Source organism: Dendropsophus ebraccatus, chromosome 5 (genome assembly GCF_027789765.1).
Source record: "Dendropsophus ebraccatus isolate aDenEbr1 chromosome 5, aDenEbr1.pat, whole genome shotgun sequence".
Lineage (NCBI taxonomy): Eukaryota > Metazoa > Chordata > Amphibia > Anura > Hylidae > Dendropsophus > Dendropsophus ebraccatus.
The window spans coordinates 106,173,115-106,189,883 of NC_091458.1; the positions used below are offsets into that span (position 1 = coordinate 106,173,115).

Consider the following 16,769-nt stretch of genomic DNA (forward strand, 5'->3'; position numbering starts at 1 on the left):
TGGCAGATTCAGAAAAATAGTTTATTTTGCAAGATACAAAAGGGATAGTGTGTACAAGTAGTACATCTCTGTCAGTGTAAATGTCCTGGGAAGGAACAGTTACATGTTAACAATTAGTGTGACCATGTTTGTAGCCAGGATACATGCAGACGGTTCATGCAGGTACTCTAGCAATGACGACATAATGACAAGCAGATCCATTACAATGCACTTTTATTTAAAGCGGTATTCTTATCAGAACATAGAAGGCCTGCAGGCAATATGAGCAGGCGTTTCCCGTGGCTAGACGTGTGGGTAGCACTTACCCCCCTAAGTATTACTGATACACACCTGGAATTAACCTTATGCCCTGAGGATGTTCATTTTTCACCTCAACTTCCGGCTTTGGTCCTTTATTCTTAATCCAAAAAGCTTACTATCAGTATAGAATTTCATGGCACATTGTCCTCAAGAGTTATATAGAAGTAGCAGCCATGTTACCTTCTTAGTCTCCATAAATTAGAATAATTCCTGTGTATCACTATATAAGAGCTGACGTGAGTGCTATGTATTCTGTAATAATAATAATAATAATAATAATATCCATGCAGAAGTATAATATGCTTTATGTATATCAGCACAGAACGCTGTTAGGACTTGCTGAGGGTTGATCAGAAGAATACAGTTAGTAGTTAGTAGTCTTACACAACACTGCAGCACTAATTCATTCTCTTTGTCTTATTGTCATTCATGGGTTAAAAAAATATTGTTAATTACACACCTTTGGCACAGTCTCAATGTAATACTCACTTTAGGTGGGTAAAGACATTCACCTGATGAAACACACCGCAGCTTCTGTCAATGTATGGACGATTTATGGTATAATGAAGGGAAGACTATATTTCTGTTAAGACAAAAAATAGGAAATTTGATTTTGGCTTCTTTCACCCTTTGTCAGTCCAAGAGTCATTTCTATTCAACAAGTTGGCTTACGGAACAGCTTTAAGTTACGTGACCGACTTGTCGTAACTAGTTTTATAGCTCAAAGCAAGATAGAAGGAAAAGTATATGTATTAGGAGATAATCCCTAATCATTCTAGCAAAGTGTCAGTTGAAGTCAAACTATAGTCATTGTGCAGGTTAAGACCACATGAAAGGCGACTCATAGGAATAATGTAATATGTAAATGCTTGGATTTACCTTCAATATTATCTCCATTACAACCGTCATCACTATCACTATGCAATAAATCATTTTGAACAAAGAATTTCCCGGAAACATAGCTATGTCTATAAGGTGGACGCTGAATAGTATAGTGGTGGTAAATTACATCACAGGCTTGCTGCCTAATACTCTCAAAAGTCACATTCTGAATAACAATTTTAAATGGTTTCTGCATAAAAAATCTTTACTGTTTGGGTAGTAATATATATATTTTTTTTTCAGGTGCCACCCATTGCAGCTATAATATGAGCAAACAAGGTGACCGAAAGTTGACCCATATATTCCCATTTATAATGGTACGTATAAAACGATTCTCTATCATAAGTTATCAGTTGATATTTCACCACCTTCATAGCCCAACATGTCATCCAGAAAGCTAAAATCCCTAATGTATCACCAGTTTTAGTTCTCTTCCTCTTTGCATAGTACGCATACTGCCCCAAACTTTTGTTCAATCTGCATAAGTAGGTTATATAGTTTTATATAATTATGTGATCAAGAGTCTTTTTAAAATGAAATAAAGATGTCTGAGACTGCAGAGATACCAGTTTTCTAACAAGCGCAATGTTTCCTCTTACTACTGCAGGTGTCCTTAGTGTATTCAGCTCTAGCTGAGTACTCAAATTGTGGAGAAAATGAATATTATAACCAGACAACAGGTTTGTGCCATAGCTGTCCAGAGTGTGAACCAGGGGAAGAGCCCTATAATGTAAGTAACCAGACCAGTCAGAAAAGCACCGATGTATGTTATAATGCCATCAAACACCTACATATTATAGAAGTGGTTGAGGTATACTTATTTTATATATGTATATGGTTATGTCTCCCCTGTGGGATCTATCTCTAATGTTGAGTAGATATACATTACATCACATGAGGGCATGGTTTCATCCACACATGATTATCATTGCATAGACCTGCCTCTCCACTTCTCAGAAGGGGGAATGAAAAACTTTCAGCACCGGGGAGAAAAGAAAAAGACTTTAGCTATTTTCTGCTTCTCGGAAAACCCTTTAATTGAAATTTGTGCTGGAGATCATGAAATTGCAACAAATTTACTAAGATGTGAATGCTTCTTAATAAATCTGTCACATCAGTGGCTGTCCATGTGCCGCATGTTGAAATCTATGCCGGCTGAAATAGATTTTAGCTATAATTTACACCAATTTGTGGCATACATTATATGAAATGAGCTGGGCCAAAGGAGGTCCTATTACCTTCACTCATCCCAGCCTTTAAAAAGAGAGAACGGAGTGGCAATGCCACAATTTTTTGTGTGAAAAAAGCGACCACAAAAATGTGCAACTTTTCGAATGCCAGTACTACTTCTGTCCACTCAGATTGACAGCTTTTCCTGTACGAGGTGATATGCAGAGACATATCAGTTACTCTGGTGGGTGATGGGAGCAGGACAGGCTTTCTTCATAGGTCATTGTAACACTGACATCATTGTACATTTTTAGGTGTCCTCTAAATCCTATACAACGCCTAGTAAGATAGCAAATGTATTTCCATGGGAGACCGCTATATTGGTTTCTTGCTGTTTTTCTGGTATATAATTATTTTATCTCATTTTAGTCTTGTGGATATGGAACTAAAGATGAAGACTATGGTTGTATTTCCTGTCCACCTGGCAAGTACTCTAAAGGAGGTTACCAAATATGCAGACGACACAAAGATTGTGAGGGTTTTTTCCGAGCCACAATTTTAACTCCAGGAGACTCTAAAAATGATGCTGAATGTGGACCTTGTCTACCAGGGTAAGGTTATTTGGAATAGACACATAACTACATTATAGCAACGTTCTATGGTTTCTGAATACCATAATAGACCTATAAATATAAATATATATATATATATATATATATATATATATATATATTGATTTCAGTCATCACATCAGATTTGAGAACAGGGGGGACATTTGCTTACATGCGCCCCTGGTATACTCCATAGAAAAGGAACAGATTTGCCTCTTCTCTTTGCCGTATGTCAGCCTTATCCCCTGATGGGTGGCCAGGGGTCGCGGCTAAGTGGGGAGGAGGCGTGAGGCTCTGAGCAGATGTAGAGTGCCAGGCACAGGGCAGGCCGGCTGTACTAAGAGGCGTTTGGGGCCTTATTTAGGACTGGCATACGAGGGCACCTGTCCTTATAAATGTTCCTTAGGGTCTGGTTTTTATATTCAGACATACCACTCTCATGTAGCCAAGTATTACACATATTTTTTTGATTCTGTATAATTTTTGATCATTATATATCACAAATCTGTAGCAGATTTTAAGTCTTTAAAGTGTCACTGTCATTATAACTTTCAAAATCTAAATCAACAGTAGATGTGATATAAAGCAAGTTTGCAATTTACATTAATTATTTTATTTTTTAGTTATCATGGAAAACACGGCACTTCCTGTTTTCTGTTTTCTTCTCAAAAAACAGGAAACAGTCAGAAAACAGGGAGTCCTGTGTATCCCAGGCCATCTGAGCGCTCACAGAGAGAAGGCAGTGATGTAATTGATGGACACATGGAGCAGTAACTCTCTGTACTGGCCGGAATTCCTGTGTTTAGTCTGTTTCTTGGTTTTTTTTTCAAGAAAAATCTGCCTTCCGGAGACCTGGATTTCTGGTAAGCTCAGCTTTGTGTAACAGCATGATAACAAAAAAAAAAAAAAGAATGTATAGTGCAAACTTGCTTTATATCACAAGTTATAACAACAGTGACACTTTTAGGGTGTCACTGTAGGCACTCTCTGGGTGCGCACGCGCGGGTGCCTGACGGCCACCCCGCAGGCGCGAATATCCTATTTAGACCATCTCCGCCATTTTTGAGTAGCCTATCCCCTAGTGCCGAACCCATAGGAAATCACATGACTGGATCATGTGATTTCCCAGAGTCCGATAAATTCTATTATTGTTTCCATTTATATAGTACCAATATTATTACACCCTTCTTGTAGGCTCAATACCAAAGGTTTTAGAAGCTATTTATTGTTCATTTTATGTTTTTATGAGATATGGTGTTTTTGTATTAAAACGGACCTTTGATTGACAGATAGCTCCGCCCCCTAATTACAGGTTTGGCAGGAATTTTTTTTATCTTTTTTGTCTTTTAAATACCCCCATGGTGCTATTGTATTCATGCATTTAATTTTGGCTTGAGAAAGAGGCTTTGTAGCCTAGAAACGCGTTGCCTTATGCTGTAATAAATAAGTTTATTCAACCACTGGTCCTGAGAACCTCCGTGCGCCACGATACCTCCTTCCTGGAAGTGTCCCTTCACTCGGGACACTAATCCTTCTGCACGAGTTCCTGCACTTTTAGGGTGATATCTGTAATAGTAATTATACATTCTAAGGCCTTATTCACACGTTCCATAATTGTGTCCACAACTGAGTTATTCCCAATTGATTTCATTTGGGCTATTTACACGATCAGCTGATTTTGCAATCTAATACTCAAAAAAAGGAACATGCCCCAGTGTGGACCCTTTTTTTTTTTAAGGATTTACCAACAGAAGTCATGGGGATCCTATATTTTTTACAAATAACATTTTGGCATCCGATGTGTCTGCAGAAAAATTTGGATCTGCAATGGGAAAACTAGTTACATTTTTTTTAACCTGATCAACTTTATTAAACTGGTACAGAACAGATTGAACAGATCTGCAAAAATATAGGGATGCACTATGGATACACTACAGATGCACAATTTGTATTTTTTAGCGGATTGCGAATGTTGATAGCAAAAAGAATATACAAGCCAGAAAAAGACACTGAACGTGTGCATAAGCCCTAAACCTAATAACTAAATGATCTTGGAGACATTTTGATACATAAGCAGGAGGAAAAGTACCTCCCTCTGGATCCCCTACTGATCACCACAGAGTAGGGCCATGACACTACTCATTTAGTTTAGCAGCTTCTGTATAGTAGACTGTGCCTAATACAGCAGCTCAATCCCATTTAGTCTTATTCAATTTGATCTTCATTAATGCACTGAACCATAATGTATGTATTGAAAGTCTGCGAAAAAAAAACAAATTTTTTTATATATATTCTTTAATATCAAACATTTTGACTGCTAACATTTTGATCCTCAACCTAGATTCTACATGTTAGAGAGCCGCCCTAAAAGCATTTATGGAATGGTTTGTCACTCTTGCTCCCTAGCACCTCCAAGTGTCAAGGAATGTAAGTAGACCCATATTTTATCATATATTTTCCTATCGTTCACAGGTAGCCATGAAGTAACATGTTATTGAAAAAAATATATGTAAGGTTTTAGATTTTTAGATAAGGTTTTTGTCTGGGTAAATCCTTTCTGTAATAATATCAATATCATGTATATCATTTATCCACTTGAAAGGGAAGCATTTTATTATCATTGAGAATACAGCAGCGTATTAATTGTAGGGAACTGAATGCAAGATTTAGCATATAGGTCTCGTATTGGAAATGTAAAAATGGGCAGTTCACATGATAGACACAACTGAAGAATCTATGTATTTTATATGTGTTGTACACTTATTGGTATGACCAATAATGTCCAAATAGAAAACACAGGGTTGCCCTAGTATCTAAAACAGGTAAGACTATGTAGTTTAAAGTGTACCTGTTATGACATTTAAAAAAAAAGAAAAAAAAATATTGTCCCATTGTGCTGCTCATGCTTCTGCATCTCACTGAGCTTATATGTAGGCGCTTAGATCAGTTTCTTTACTCAGCTGCAGCGATGCACAGGGGTGTGCACAGGGGTGTGTACGGCCAATCAGCAGTCATCTTCACTAGGCCAGCCTATGCAGAGCAGAGGGACACCTGACATCACTTCCTGCATTTAGTCTCCCCTTTCTTTTTTTTGCTGTTACTAAAGACCAGATTGCCTTAGCAATGGAGCCTCCACTGCTGTTTTCCAGAAAGTTAGACATCTATTGGCTGCTTTTATAGCATTGTGTTTCAAATAGAAAATAGGCGAAAAAAAATTATGTAAATTGCAAAGATGTAGTATATCACCTTCTCTGCTGACTTAACATTATTTATTAGTAATAGCAGTGTCCATTTTAGAAAGGACACTGACCGCAAGCCTTTTAAGACTACTTGCTACATGTTTTATCATTGTTATTATTATTTTGTAATTGTAGGATTTGTATGTATTGTATGTGTTCATGTCCCCACTCTCCTGATAATGATATCAATATATTGTATTATAATGATTACTATATATATATATATATATATTTCCCTCCTATACTGTCTTTACAACACAGAAGTATTTTAAATAGAAAACAATATAATAAGATATATTTATACAAGGGATTTTCTGGTCTCCTGCTTGATACTCAGATGGCACAGATGTTCTGTATGCTAGAAGAAGAAGATTTGGCAGATTCGCCATACCAAGCCATCCATTAGGTTGTATAACGTAACTGTGAAATTGATTACCTCAAGTTTCCTACTTTGCTGAAAGGATGGGGCCATATGGTCAGACCTCACACGATCTAATATCTGTGGATCTGTGGATAAGGCATAAGTACTTAAGATGGGAATACCCTTTTAAATATAGATCATTGTTTTAAAAAAAAATCAGTACTAACATAATCTATATTTTAATTGAATGCACCTGCATGCAAGACTTCCATAGTATATCTGTATGGGAAATGACCTGATATTAGTGTTTGCTAATCCATAAAATGCTGAATATTTCAGGACTCATCGTATCCCATTTCGACAACTGCACAAAATGTTAACTACTAGTTTTAATAAAAAACATAGGGGGAGATTTATCAAACATGGTGCAAAGTGCAACTGTCTGAGTTGCCCCTAGCAACCAATCAGATTCCACTTTTCATTCCTCACAGACTCTTTGGAAAATCAAAGGTGGAATCTGATTGGTTACTATGGGCAACTCAGCCAGTTGCACTTTGCACCATGTTTGATAAATCTCCCCCATACTGTACAACGGACTTTACACGGTATCAAGACAATTTTGAGTATCATTATATTGAGTAAACAGTGATGTATGCCTGTTTATATCTTATGCATTCGTTCTTTCAAATGGGACTTAGTGTAGGGGGAGGGGGGGGGGGTGCTTCATTGATGAGAACGCCAAACTGGCTTCAGTGTGATCAGCACTCATTTACAAGGCTAGATTAACTGTGTTGCCAAGCCACACAAACAATTGACGGATCATTCATACAGCCATTTATATGCTTTTTATATCAGCCGCACATCTCCGGTTTAGACAGGGAAAGGAAATGTGCGTTCGATAACGATACTTTACATGGTCACAGAAAAGTTTCAACCAGCCAACAAACAAGCGTTTGCTGATCAATGGCCCTTTTACACAAGCCGATTTTTGGGAAAATGACCATTCTGGGTAAAGGACCCTAATATTTCATAGGAGTAAGTACATGTTAAATCCAGGGGGGATACATTGATATGTTGTGCCTCTGTATGACTTTCATAGGAAGCATTTGCTGTGGGGCTGTAGAAATGACAAAGGTTTAATTTAGCTAGATTACAGTTGAAAGAGAACATGTATGGAGTGGAAAGGACACGTATGGAGTGGAGAGGACAGGTATAGAGTGGAGAGGACAGGTATGGAGTGGAGAGGACAGGTATGGAGTGGAGAGGACAGGTATGGAGTGGAGAGGACACGTATGGAGTGGAGAGGACACGTATGGAGTGGAGAGGACACGTATGGAGTGGAGAGGACATATATGCCCATTACCAGTTCTTTAGTTGCACACTTTTGTATTATATAAATGTCATCTATTCTTCTGGTAAGCATGCAGCCAGCTGGTTTATGAATATTAATAAGCCCTGCATTTTCAAAGCTGCATCCAAAAAACATAATGAGATATAAGAGGTATAGCATAGCACTATGGTTGCGCAACATAACTGAGAGGTTCACACTGCTGATGAGATACAGGCACATTAAGAGTTCAGCATATGCAAGGGAATTATGTTTATTCATGTTTTACTTCAGGCACCACACCATAGATAGCATGCAATATAGGCCATCTTCAGATGGAAGGACAAGGTTCATTTCAATCTGGATGTCATTAGATTGTGTAACAAAAAGGATTGATGCTCCAGCATATAACCGTAAAGTGTTTCATTTGCTCGCCTGGCACGAAGCAACTAGGTTAATCCTTGGTCAAATTAAATATTTTCTCTTTATAGCTTGTAGGCTAAATTTAATGGTCTGAGGTCATACAGTTATTTCAGCACAATATCCTGTGTTTATAGTCTTGACACAGCATGGGTGTGGTCGGTCATCCTCTAGCACGCTGTCTGGACGTTCTTCACTCTTCGGTTTATTGCATTCACAAAGTCATTAAAAAAACCACTGGAGCAGAGCCTAAGGTCACCTTATGTACAGTATGTTAACGTAAATACTTTTTCTTATTGGTTAACTCTGAGATACCTCTGAGATATGACTATGCGTTCAACCGTTTCTTCCAAGATTTTACGTTTAATCTTGGACAGATGTACTTCTACTTTTTCCCATCCATGTGACTCAAAACAGATTGTATGTCAAAAGCCAAGGCACTGCTTAAAGGACAAAGGACCAGTTTAAAAAGGCAAAAAAGGAAGCAAACATCTAAGCAGAATAAAGCACTTAGACCTACCATAAGCAGGGCAGCCAGGCGGCCATATTGTGTGGTGCTCCAAGGACACTGGACATGACGCTTACAAGTTTCTTTTTTCTATTATCTACTATGTTTCTTATAGTTTTTCAGCAAAACTGAATTAAACATATTAATACTTCCATTCCCTTACAGTCCATTAGTAACAGTGTGAAGCAACATATGGTTGTGACCTTGCCCTTTGCTCCTGCATGCATGGAATGTCCTTAGTGTTGTACACTGATCACTACTTACCAGTCATAACTTTCACCAGTTCTTACGTATACAGCTAAGAAGCTAAAGGTCTCCCAGGTGCACAGATTCACCCCCTGAGATAACCCACTTCTTAACAGACCCCACACTTCCTCACTGCATGTATTTTGTTTTCTTCTCAGGTTCCAAGAAGAAAAAAAGAGCACACAAACGTCTAAAGTGTCTTGAGAGCGACTGAAAATCAGATCATCAGTGTTGTTTGTCCTTCTGTCACATTCCATAACTCATAGACTGCCCGTCAAATCTTGTACCGTGCCAGAATATTAACAATACTAACCCATAACAGCTAATCATCTCAGCATCTTTTATCCTCTCAATATATCAATGTAAGCAATAAATAAATGTGCATCATTTCGTAACAAATCACAGCCTAGTCTGATGGGTAATTCGTATATCATTACAACAGAGCATTAGTCAATATTCCCCATAAAAATCACAATCATAAGTATCGATCCTGTATAAATGAATGAAGAACGCTTATTCAATATTATAATTCCAAAGTTAAAAATCATAGCAAGAAAAAAAAAAAAGGAATAAGCCTGCAGGTGAAATATTGTCAAATACGCAGTGATATAATTTTCCGTCAGCATTTAAAGTGTTGTATGAGATTAAAAACACATAGCTGCTTTCTTCCAGAAACAGCACCACTGTTTCCTCATAGTCTGTAAATTTATTATTCATTTTGGTACATCTTCATAATTAGAAATCAATTACTTTACCAGTCAAATCAGGTTTGGACAGTTTACATAATATGAGCCCCATTTCAGTCATTTAGACATTTTACCATTACCATTAAGGCCCCCATATATTTTATATATTAGCTGTCAGCAAGTTCAACATTTAGTATAATGTAAATGGGGACCTTCCCAACCCATAGGGAACACATGATCATTCAGTCCTGGCAGAGATGACTGTCAAGCGAACAATCGTTCAGACAACAGTTATTGAAGGTGTATAGGTATCTTTACTCTAAACTTAGCAGACACAAAGGGGGAGATTTATCAAAGGGTGTAAAATTTAGACTGGTGCAAACTACCCACAGCAACCAATCACAGCTCAGCTTTAGGCAGTGCTGAAAGGAAAGAGCAGCTGTGATTGGTTGCTGTGGGCAGTTTGCACCAGTCTAAATTTTACACCCTTTGATAAATCTCCCTTAAAGTATCCCACTAGCTCTAATGGTGTCCTCACATAAGGGTGAAGTCTGACAACTTAGACTAAAGTCAGGCAACTACCAAAGTATCAAAGTGTATGGCAACCTCCTGACTCTCCTCTGATGATGTTGGGGGTCTTGAGCGTGTTGGATTGTTGGGATGTTCTGGTAGACATAAACAAGCACCTGCCTGGCTGTGGCTTACCCTTCCTGCCTGGTGTTTGTTTAAGGAGCTCACTACTTGGCTGACCCATTGTGTAGTCAGCCAATAAACAAGTATTTTTACTGTGCCAAAAAATCAGCTGATGAGCAAGCACATTTATCAGCTGATCCCTGGGGCTATTACACAGAGCATATCTGCCTGTTTAGCTGATACTCACCCAATGTAATTGGATCCTAAGCTAATTAGCTAACAGTGGCGCCTAATGGTGCGTTTACACAGGCAGATTTATCTGACAGATTTTGGAAGCCAAAACCAGGAATGAATTCGAAGAGAGGAGAAATCTCAGTCTTTCCTTTATGACCCGTTCCCTGTTTATGGTCTGTGCCTGGCTTTGGCTTCAAAAATCTGTCAGATAAATCTGCCTGTGTAAACGCGCCATAAGAAAATCAAACAATTCAGATTTATCAAGCTGCCTGAAAATTACAACGTCTGGTTTTCCCCAAAGCAACCAAACTCAGGTTCCATTTTACCAGAGCTGATTAAGATATAAAACCTGGGCTGTGATTGTTTGATGTTAAACCTAATAGACCACGTAGGTTTCAGGCACCCCCAGTCTTCCCCAATTTTTATCTGTCAGCTATCAGCGTAACATTTGGAGAGCCACAGGTTGAATAACACTGGTCCATTCGCCCTTCTCAGCAGATATCCATACCCTAACATTGACCCTCCACATAGGTTGCGATCAATTATGCTTTCCCATAGACACTCTGATCAGCATTCATGTCTGCTTCAGTAGAGAGAGTAGAATAATTCAGTTAGGCAATGCTGACAACACTTATTGCTTGGCAGATCAGGCATGTAGAAATCCAACAAGTGTACCCATTTCAACAACTCATTTCAGAGTAATGGTGGAAAAAATAGTGAGAAAACATGAGGGGGGGGATTTATCAAGACCGGCTTACTTGTACGCTGGTCCTAAATTAGGCCTCGTCCCCTTTTCCCCAGCTGAATTCACTAAGAGGCGCATGCCTCTTAGTTAATCTGGTCGTGTGCCTGACCCTGCACCCTGTAAGCAGGCGTAAATCATGATAAATGAGGCACGGGATACGGAAAGTGTACGCCAGGGAGAAGGAGGGAATCTGCGCCTTCTCTCTGGCGTATGAGCCTGCCGTAACGTTGATAAATGTCCCCCAAAAAGTACAAATAGGAACCCAGAGATTTTTATGTGCATGTGTAGCGTAAAGACTCACACCACACCAATCCCGATTGATTCTGCATGGACTCTGCATAAAGTAGCCAGGATTCATGTCAGCCCTATTGATGAGGCTAAACCGCAGCCACAATTGCAGACAAATCTACAGCATAGAAAGGGTATGCCCTGTAACTTGCCTTGGATTCCTTAGTGAATTTTCCTATCATAAAAACACCATGCTGTAGGCTTACAACTACACAATATATTGAGTAAATGTTGTACTGTGTCAAAATGTGATGACCTGTTTCAGCATTCTCTATTATGCAACACCCATCATGCCCCTACATCACATGGCTGTCCTAGCATGCTGGGAGTTCTAGTTTATCGGAGTTGAAGAGTTGGAGAGCACTTCTTTACGCAATCATTTTACCTCATTGCACTTATAATCCTGAGAACCCAAATGATCCTATAGGTCCTTTAGGGGTAGAGACTCAGCAAGGACTTTTTAGTTAAATATACAGTAGATATGTTAAATACTTTATCCCATTGATTACTTGCATGCTAGAATCATGTATGTAAATGAACAGTAGCTAATAAAAAGGGTGTGTGTGGGAGCGCATATCATTTCTTGCAACCAGCGGTATATTTGCTTTGGTTTGTGGGCAGCAAGGAACATTTCCCATTTAGAATATCTTTACGTTCTGTTTGGAATCTGCCTAAATCTACCACACAACAAATTCTGCTCCCACATAATATTCCTGGAACCTGTAATTAGCATGCACATACGGTGTGGAATTTATTGAGGCGTGACCCCTCCTCCTAACTTCAAGGCACACATTGTTCTGTGAAGAATGCAGCCACACATCTTAACTTATTTTCTGCATCCCTTAAAACCTTGGGTTTTGTTGTTATTCACATCTGAGGAACACAGGGCCATTGACAAAAGAATTTTAGGAGGTAGCAGCTGTGTGTTTACCTCCTCATGCAGGTGCTTTGCTTGGCACCTAGCGCCAAACCGCACACACAGTCAGAACCTGCATAGAGATGCCTAAAACAAAAGCTCTGCGTGTCCCAGTAATTAATTCCAACAGGGACCTTGACTTAGAAAAATCATCGGAAAATATTCTGACATGAAGAAGCTCAGACGCCATCTTTAAGTTGTCATAGGAAAAAATATATATTTGTTCGAGAAATTACATTAATTAAATGTTCAGGTCTTAAGACCCTATTACACATACAGATTTCTGACAGTCATTGAAGCCAAAGCCAGGAACAGACTATAAACAGAGAACAGGTCATAAAGGAAAGACTGAGATTTCTCCTCTTTTCAAATCCAGTCCTGGCTTTGGCTTCAAAAATCGGTTAGAAGATGTATAATGTACAGCCACTTACTTTTCCAAAACTGCATAGCGAGGAGGATTTCAACATCATCCATCTATAACAAGTGAAAGTTTTATTATTAGTCGGTGAGAACTTAGTTCAATAGTGATCTTAAGTGCTGCCTATGTTTATGCTTTGGGCGGAAATCTTATGCATTTCTCTAATATAATGTAAGTAGCAAAATTGCTACAGCAGAAAATCTACATACAAAGAAAGATAGTCACAGGGAGTTTTAGAAGTGCCCGACAGCAAGATATAGACTGATGGGGACCCAGGAATGTGTTGATCCAGAAGAAGGCAAGAACTCACATTAGGCAAAAATAGCCTTACCAACACTAACTATACCAATCCGAATAATTTATGGGATCAGAGATTTTTAACATACCTGAGGAACCCAAACTTTATCTTATAATAAAAATACCCTTATTTATATAGCACCAACTTATTCTTTAGCACTGAACTCACTTAGATCAGTCCCTGTCCCCACAATTTCTATTACAATTACCTATCTGTATGTTTTTAGAGTGTGGGAGGAACCTGGAGGAATCCCATGCAGACAGAGGGAGAACATACAAACTGTTTTCAAATGGATTTAAACCCAGGAAAGCTTCCAATATGGTAGACAGTATTCCAAGCATGTTCTGTTTAGATGCCAAGTGCCTGATGGGTGTCATAAACACTCCCCAACCACTCCCCTGTGCTTGGGTGACTGCTCAGGGCTCTTAAAGGCTGGTTGGTCATCTTGCATACATTAACAACATTAGTATGTTTAATGTACTTACTCTGTCACCTATATACCGTTTGAGGGGCCAAAGTGATGACAGATTCCCTTAAGTATAAATATAGTACTTATATATTAACCTTACATTTATCTCAATTACTGAACCTTACTAGAACCCTGGCACTTCCCTTCCCAATCTTTCATTATCCCTTTATGTTTTGGTTAGTTAGTAGAGATGAGCGAACCGGGTTCGGGTTCTGGAAAACATGGATACAGCCAATGACTATATCCATGTTTTCCACATAGCCTTAGGGCTTTATCCAAGTTCAGCAGCCACCGCTAATCAAATGCTGAAAGTTCGGGTTCGGATAGACTCGAGCATGCTCGAGGTTTGCTCATCTCTCTTAGTTAGTTAGTGAGTTAGTGAGTTTAGTATCATCTGCAAATATTAAAATTCTACTAGGTCATTAATAAATATATTGAAAAGAAGAGCGTCCAATACTGACACTAGTAAGGCTATGTTCGAACACACCACGCCAAAAAAAGAGAAAAGGCACCTGTTTTTTATTTAAAATAAAATACGTTATTGCCATGATTTAATTGACTTCAAGCAATGCATTGAAGTCAATGGAATGACATCCAATGCACACAGGGGGAAATTTTCAAGGGCTTTGCGCCTATTTTTTGGTGAATAATTGGATTTTTGCCCATTTTTGATCTAAGTTCTATTTATGAACCAGTATTTGACTGGTGAATATTTTTTAGATGCAACTTTTTTTTTAATCTGGCTGTTTTGAGTATTCACCCAAAAGTTCACATAATCTGGGATTAGCGCCCAATTTATCAGTTGAGACTTTTTAAAAAGTCGCACAAACAGGTGTAGGCGCCTAGGTCTGGTCAGTACCAAATAAATGTTTGCACAATTTTTGCAATTTTGTGACTTTTTATGCAACTTTTTACTTAGATACATTCACTATGGCAGTGCTACATTTTAATGAATCAGTCACAAGATATTGGAACAAAATACACACCAATCCCCATTAGACTAGTTGCACACATTAGGCTTCTTAGTAAATGTCCCCCATAGTGGATTAAATAACAGACGTTGACATCAAAATAATGATCATGTCAGTTATTTTTAGACGTCTATTGCAAACAGTAGACATTATTTTTCAGTTGTTTACACACAAATTTTCTTTTGTCACCGTCCTTTCACCATCTTTACTATTAAATTCAATAGACTTTTCAATTTAAAACGAGAATAATGTACTAGCAGCCATCATTGCACTGACTGGCGACCAAACAGCGAAATGACAGATGCTATTTTATCCTTAAATTGACGGACGTCATTTTAAATAGAGAGGGAAAAAATGTTGTGTGAACATAGCTTCACTGTGACCCAGTTGGCTTAAATCCCATTAATAACCACCTTCTGTTTTCTTTCCTTATGCTAGTTGGTAATCCAATTACAGACATTCTCCTCCAGTAATATAAAGGATTAGCCAGCTTATCGCAGGTGTTTACTGCCCGCCCAGGCTCTCACTCCAATATGTTCATAAATCCAGGAAACCAGACTTGAGTCCAGTGTGTGGTGAAATAAAATTCTAAGTTTATTGTAGCTCACCATCAAAGTGAATACTGTACAGCCTGGTCCACAGAGAACACCAACGCGTTTCAAGTGCAACAAACACCCTTAATCATTCTCCTCCAGTGCCCAAACTCTCATTTTATGTACTATACCAACCTTACATGTGGCAGAGTATCAAATGCTCTTTAGAAGTCAGGCTAGGTTTACACACAATATGGCTGTGTTCCCAAATAGTATTTTTACCCAGCATTTTGGTCAGTATTTTGCAATCAAAACCAGGATTGGAAACACAGAAAGGCTATGGTCAAACACTGATGAAATTTAGTGGATGGCCACCATTTAATAGTAAATAAATGCCATTATTTTAAAACAATGGAGGTTGTTTTAAAATAACAGCAATTATTTACCATTAAAGGGGCAGTCCGGCGGGAGGGGGGACATTTTTTTCCTGACACCGGGGATTAGGTGGCTAAGGGAAATGATGTTCACTCACCTCCCCGGTTCCAGTGGTGGGTCCCGCATCGCGGCGCTCTGGTCCCCGGTTCCTGGCCGCATCCTGGTGTCTGACACCCGAGACGTGACGTCTCAGGCCCGCTCAGCCAGTCAGTGACGGAGGCGGGATCCGTTTCAAGTCCACTCAGATCCTGCCTCTGTCACTGACTGGCTGTGCGGACCTGAGACATATTGTCTCAGGCCCACGTCAGACACCAGGAAGCGGCCGGGAACCGGGGACCGGAGCGCCGCGATGGGGGACCCGCAGCTGGAACTAGGGAGGTGAGTGGACGTCGTTTCCCTCAGCCACCTCCTCCCCGGTGTCAGGAAAAAAATGCCCCCCCCCCCCACACCAGATTACCCCTTTAAATGACGGCCATCCACTAAATTTCAACAGTGTGTGACCATAGCCTTTCTGTGTTTTGGTTGCAAAATACTGACCAAAATACTGACCAAAAGTATTGCGTGTGAACCTAGCCTAAAATAAAAGTTAAATTTTGGCTATGTTCACATTACATTGTATTTAAGTAAATAACGGATGCTGATTGCAGTGGGATCAGCGTCTATACTGTGTTCAGACGGCGTTATGATAATGCCCATTCTTTAGAAAGGGCATTTTAATAATTTACCTGCCTATTATTTCTGGACGCTGTCCACCGAACAGTGTCCGAAAATAATAGCTGGTTACACAATGTATTGTGCGACGGTGGCTGTACATTACCTTGAAGTGAATGGTTAATTCACTTGTGGGCACACTTGACGATGCCCGCAAATCAATGTTAAAAAAATAATGTTACTGCAGCCAATACAGAGGACTAACTATAGCTCTCAAATGGCAGCACCATGGAATTATTGCCAGAATAGATTTTTTCATCAACCTATAGGCCTTTTGGCTATCACCAGTGTTCTACTAGGCCTCATGCAGATGTAGCCTCATACCTTATGTATATAGCAGGGTTGTGGCGTCATGCCTCATGCATATA

At 39.2% G+C, this 16,769-nt stretch overlaps 1 protein-coding gene across 7 annotated transcripts in view; it reads left to right on the forward strand.

Moving 5' to 3' along the window:
• The window catches only part of EDAR (ectodysplasin A receptor), a 123,020-nt gene that overhangs the window by 72,622 nt on the left and 33,629 nt on the right, over positions 1-16,769 (forward strand). For all 7 annotated transcript variants that reach the window (XM_069970918.1, XM_069970916.1, XM_069970917.1 and 4 more), the window contains 4 exons: positions 1,426-1,499; positions 1,790-1,912; positions 2,782-2,963; positions 5,305-5,390. In XM_069970918.1, coding sequence (XP_069827019.1) covers positions 1,449-1,499; positions 1,790-1,912; positions 2,782-2,963; positions 5,305-5,390 — 442 coding nt within the window. In that variant the 5' untranslated portion in view covers positions 1,426-1,448. The remainder of the gene's footprint in view (positions 1-1,425; positions 1,500-1,789; positions 1,913-2,781; positions 2,964-5,304; positions 5,391-16,769) is intronic.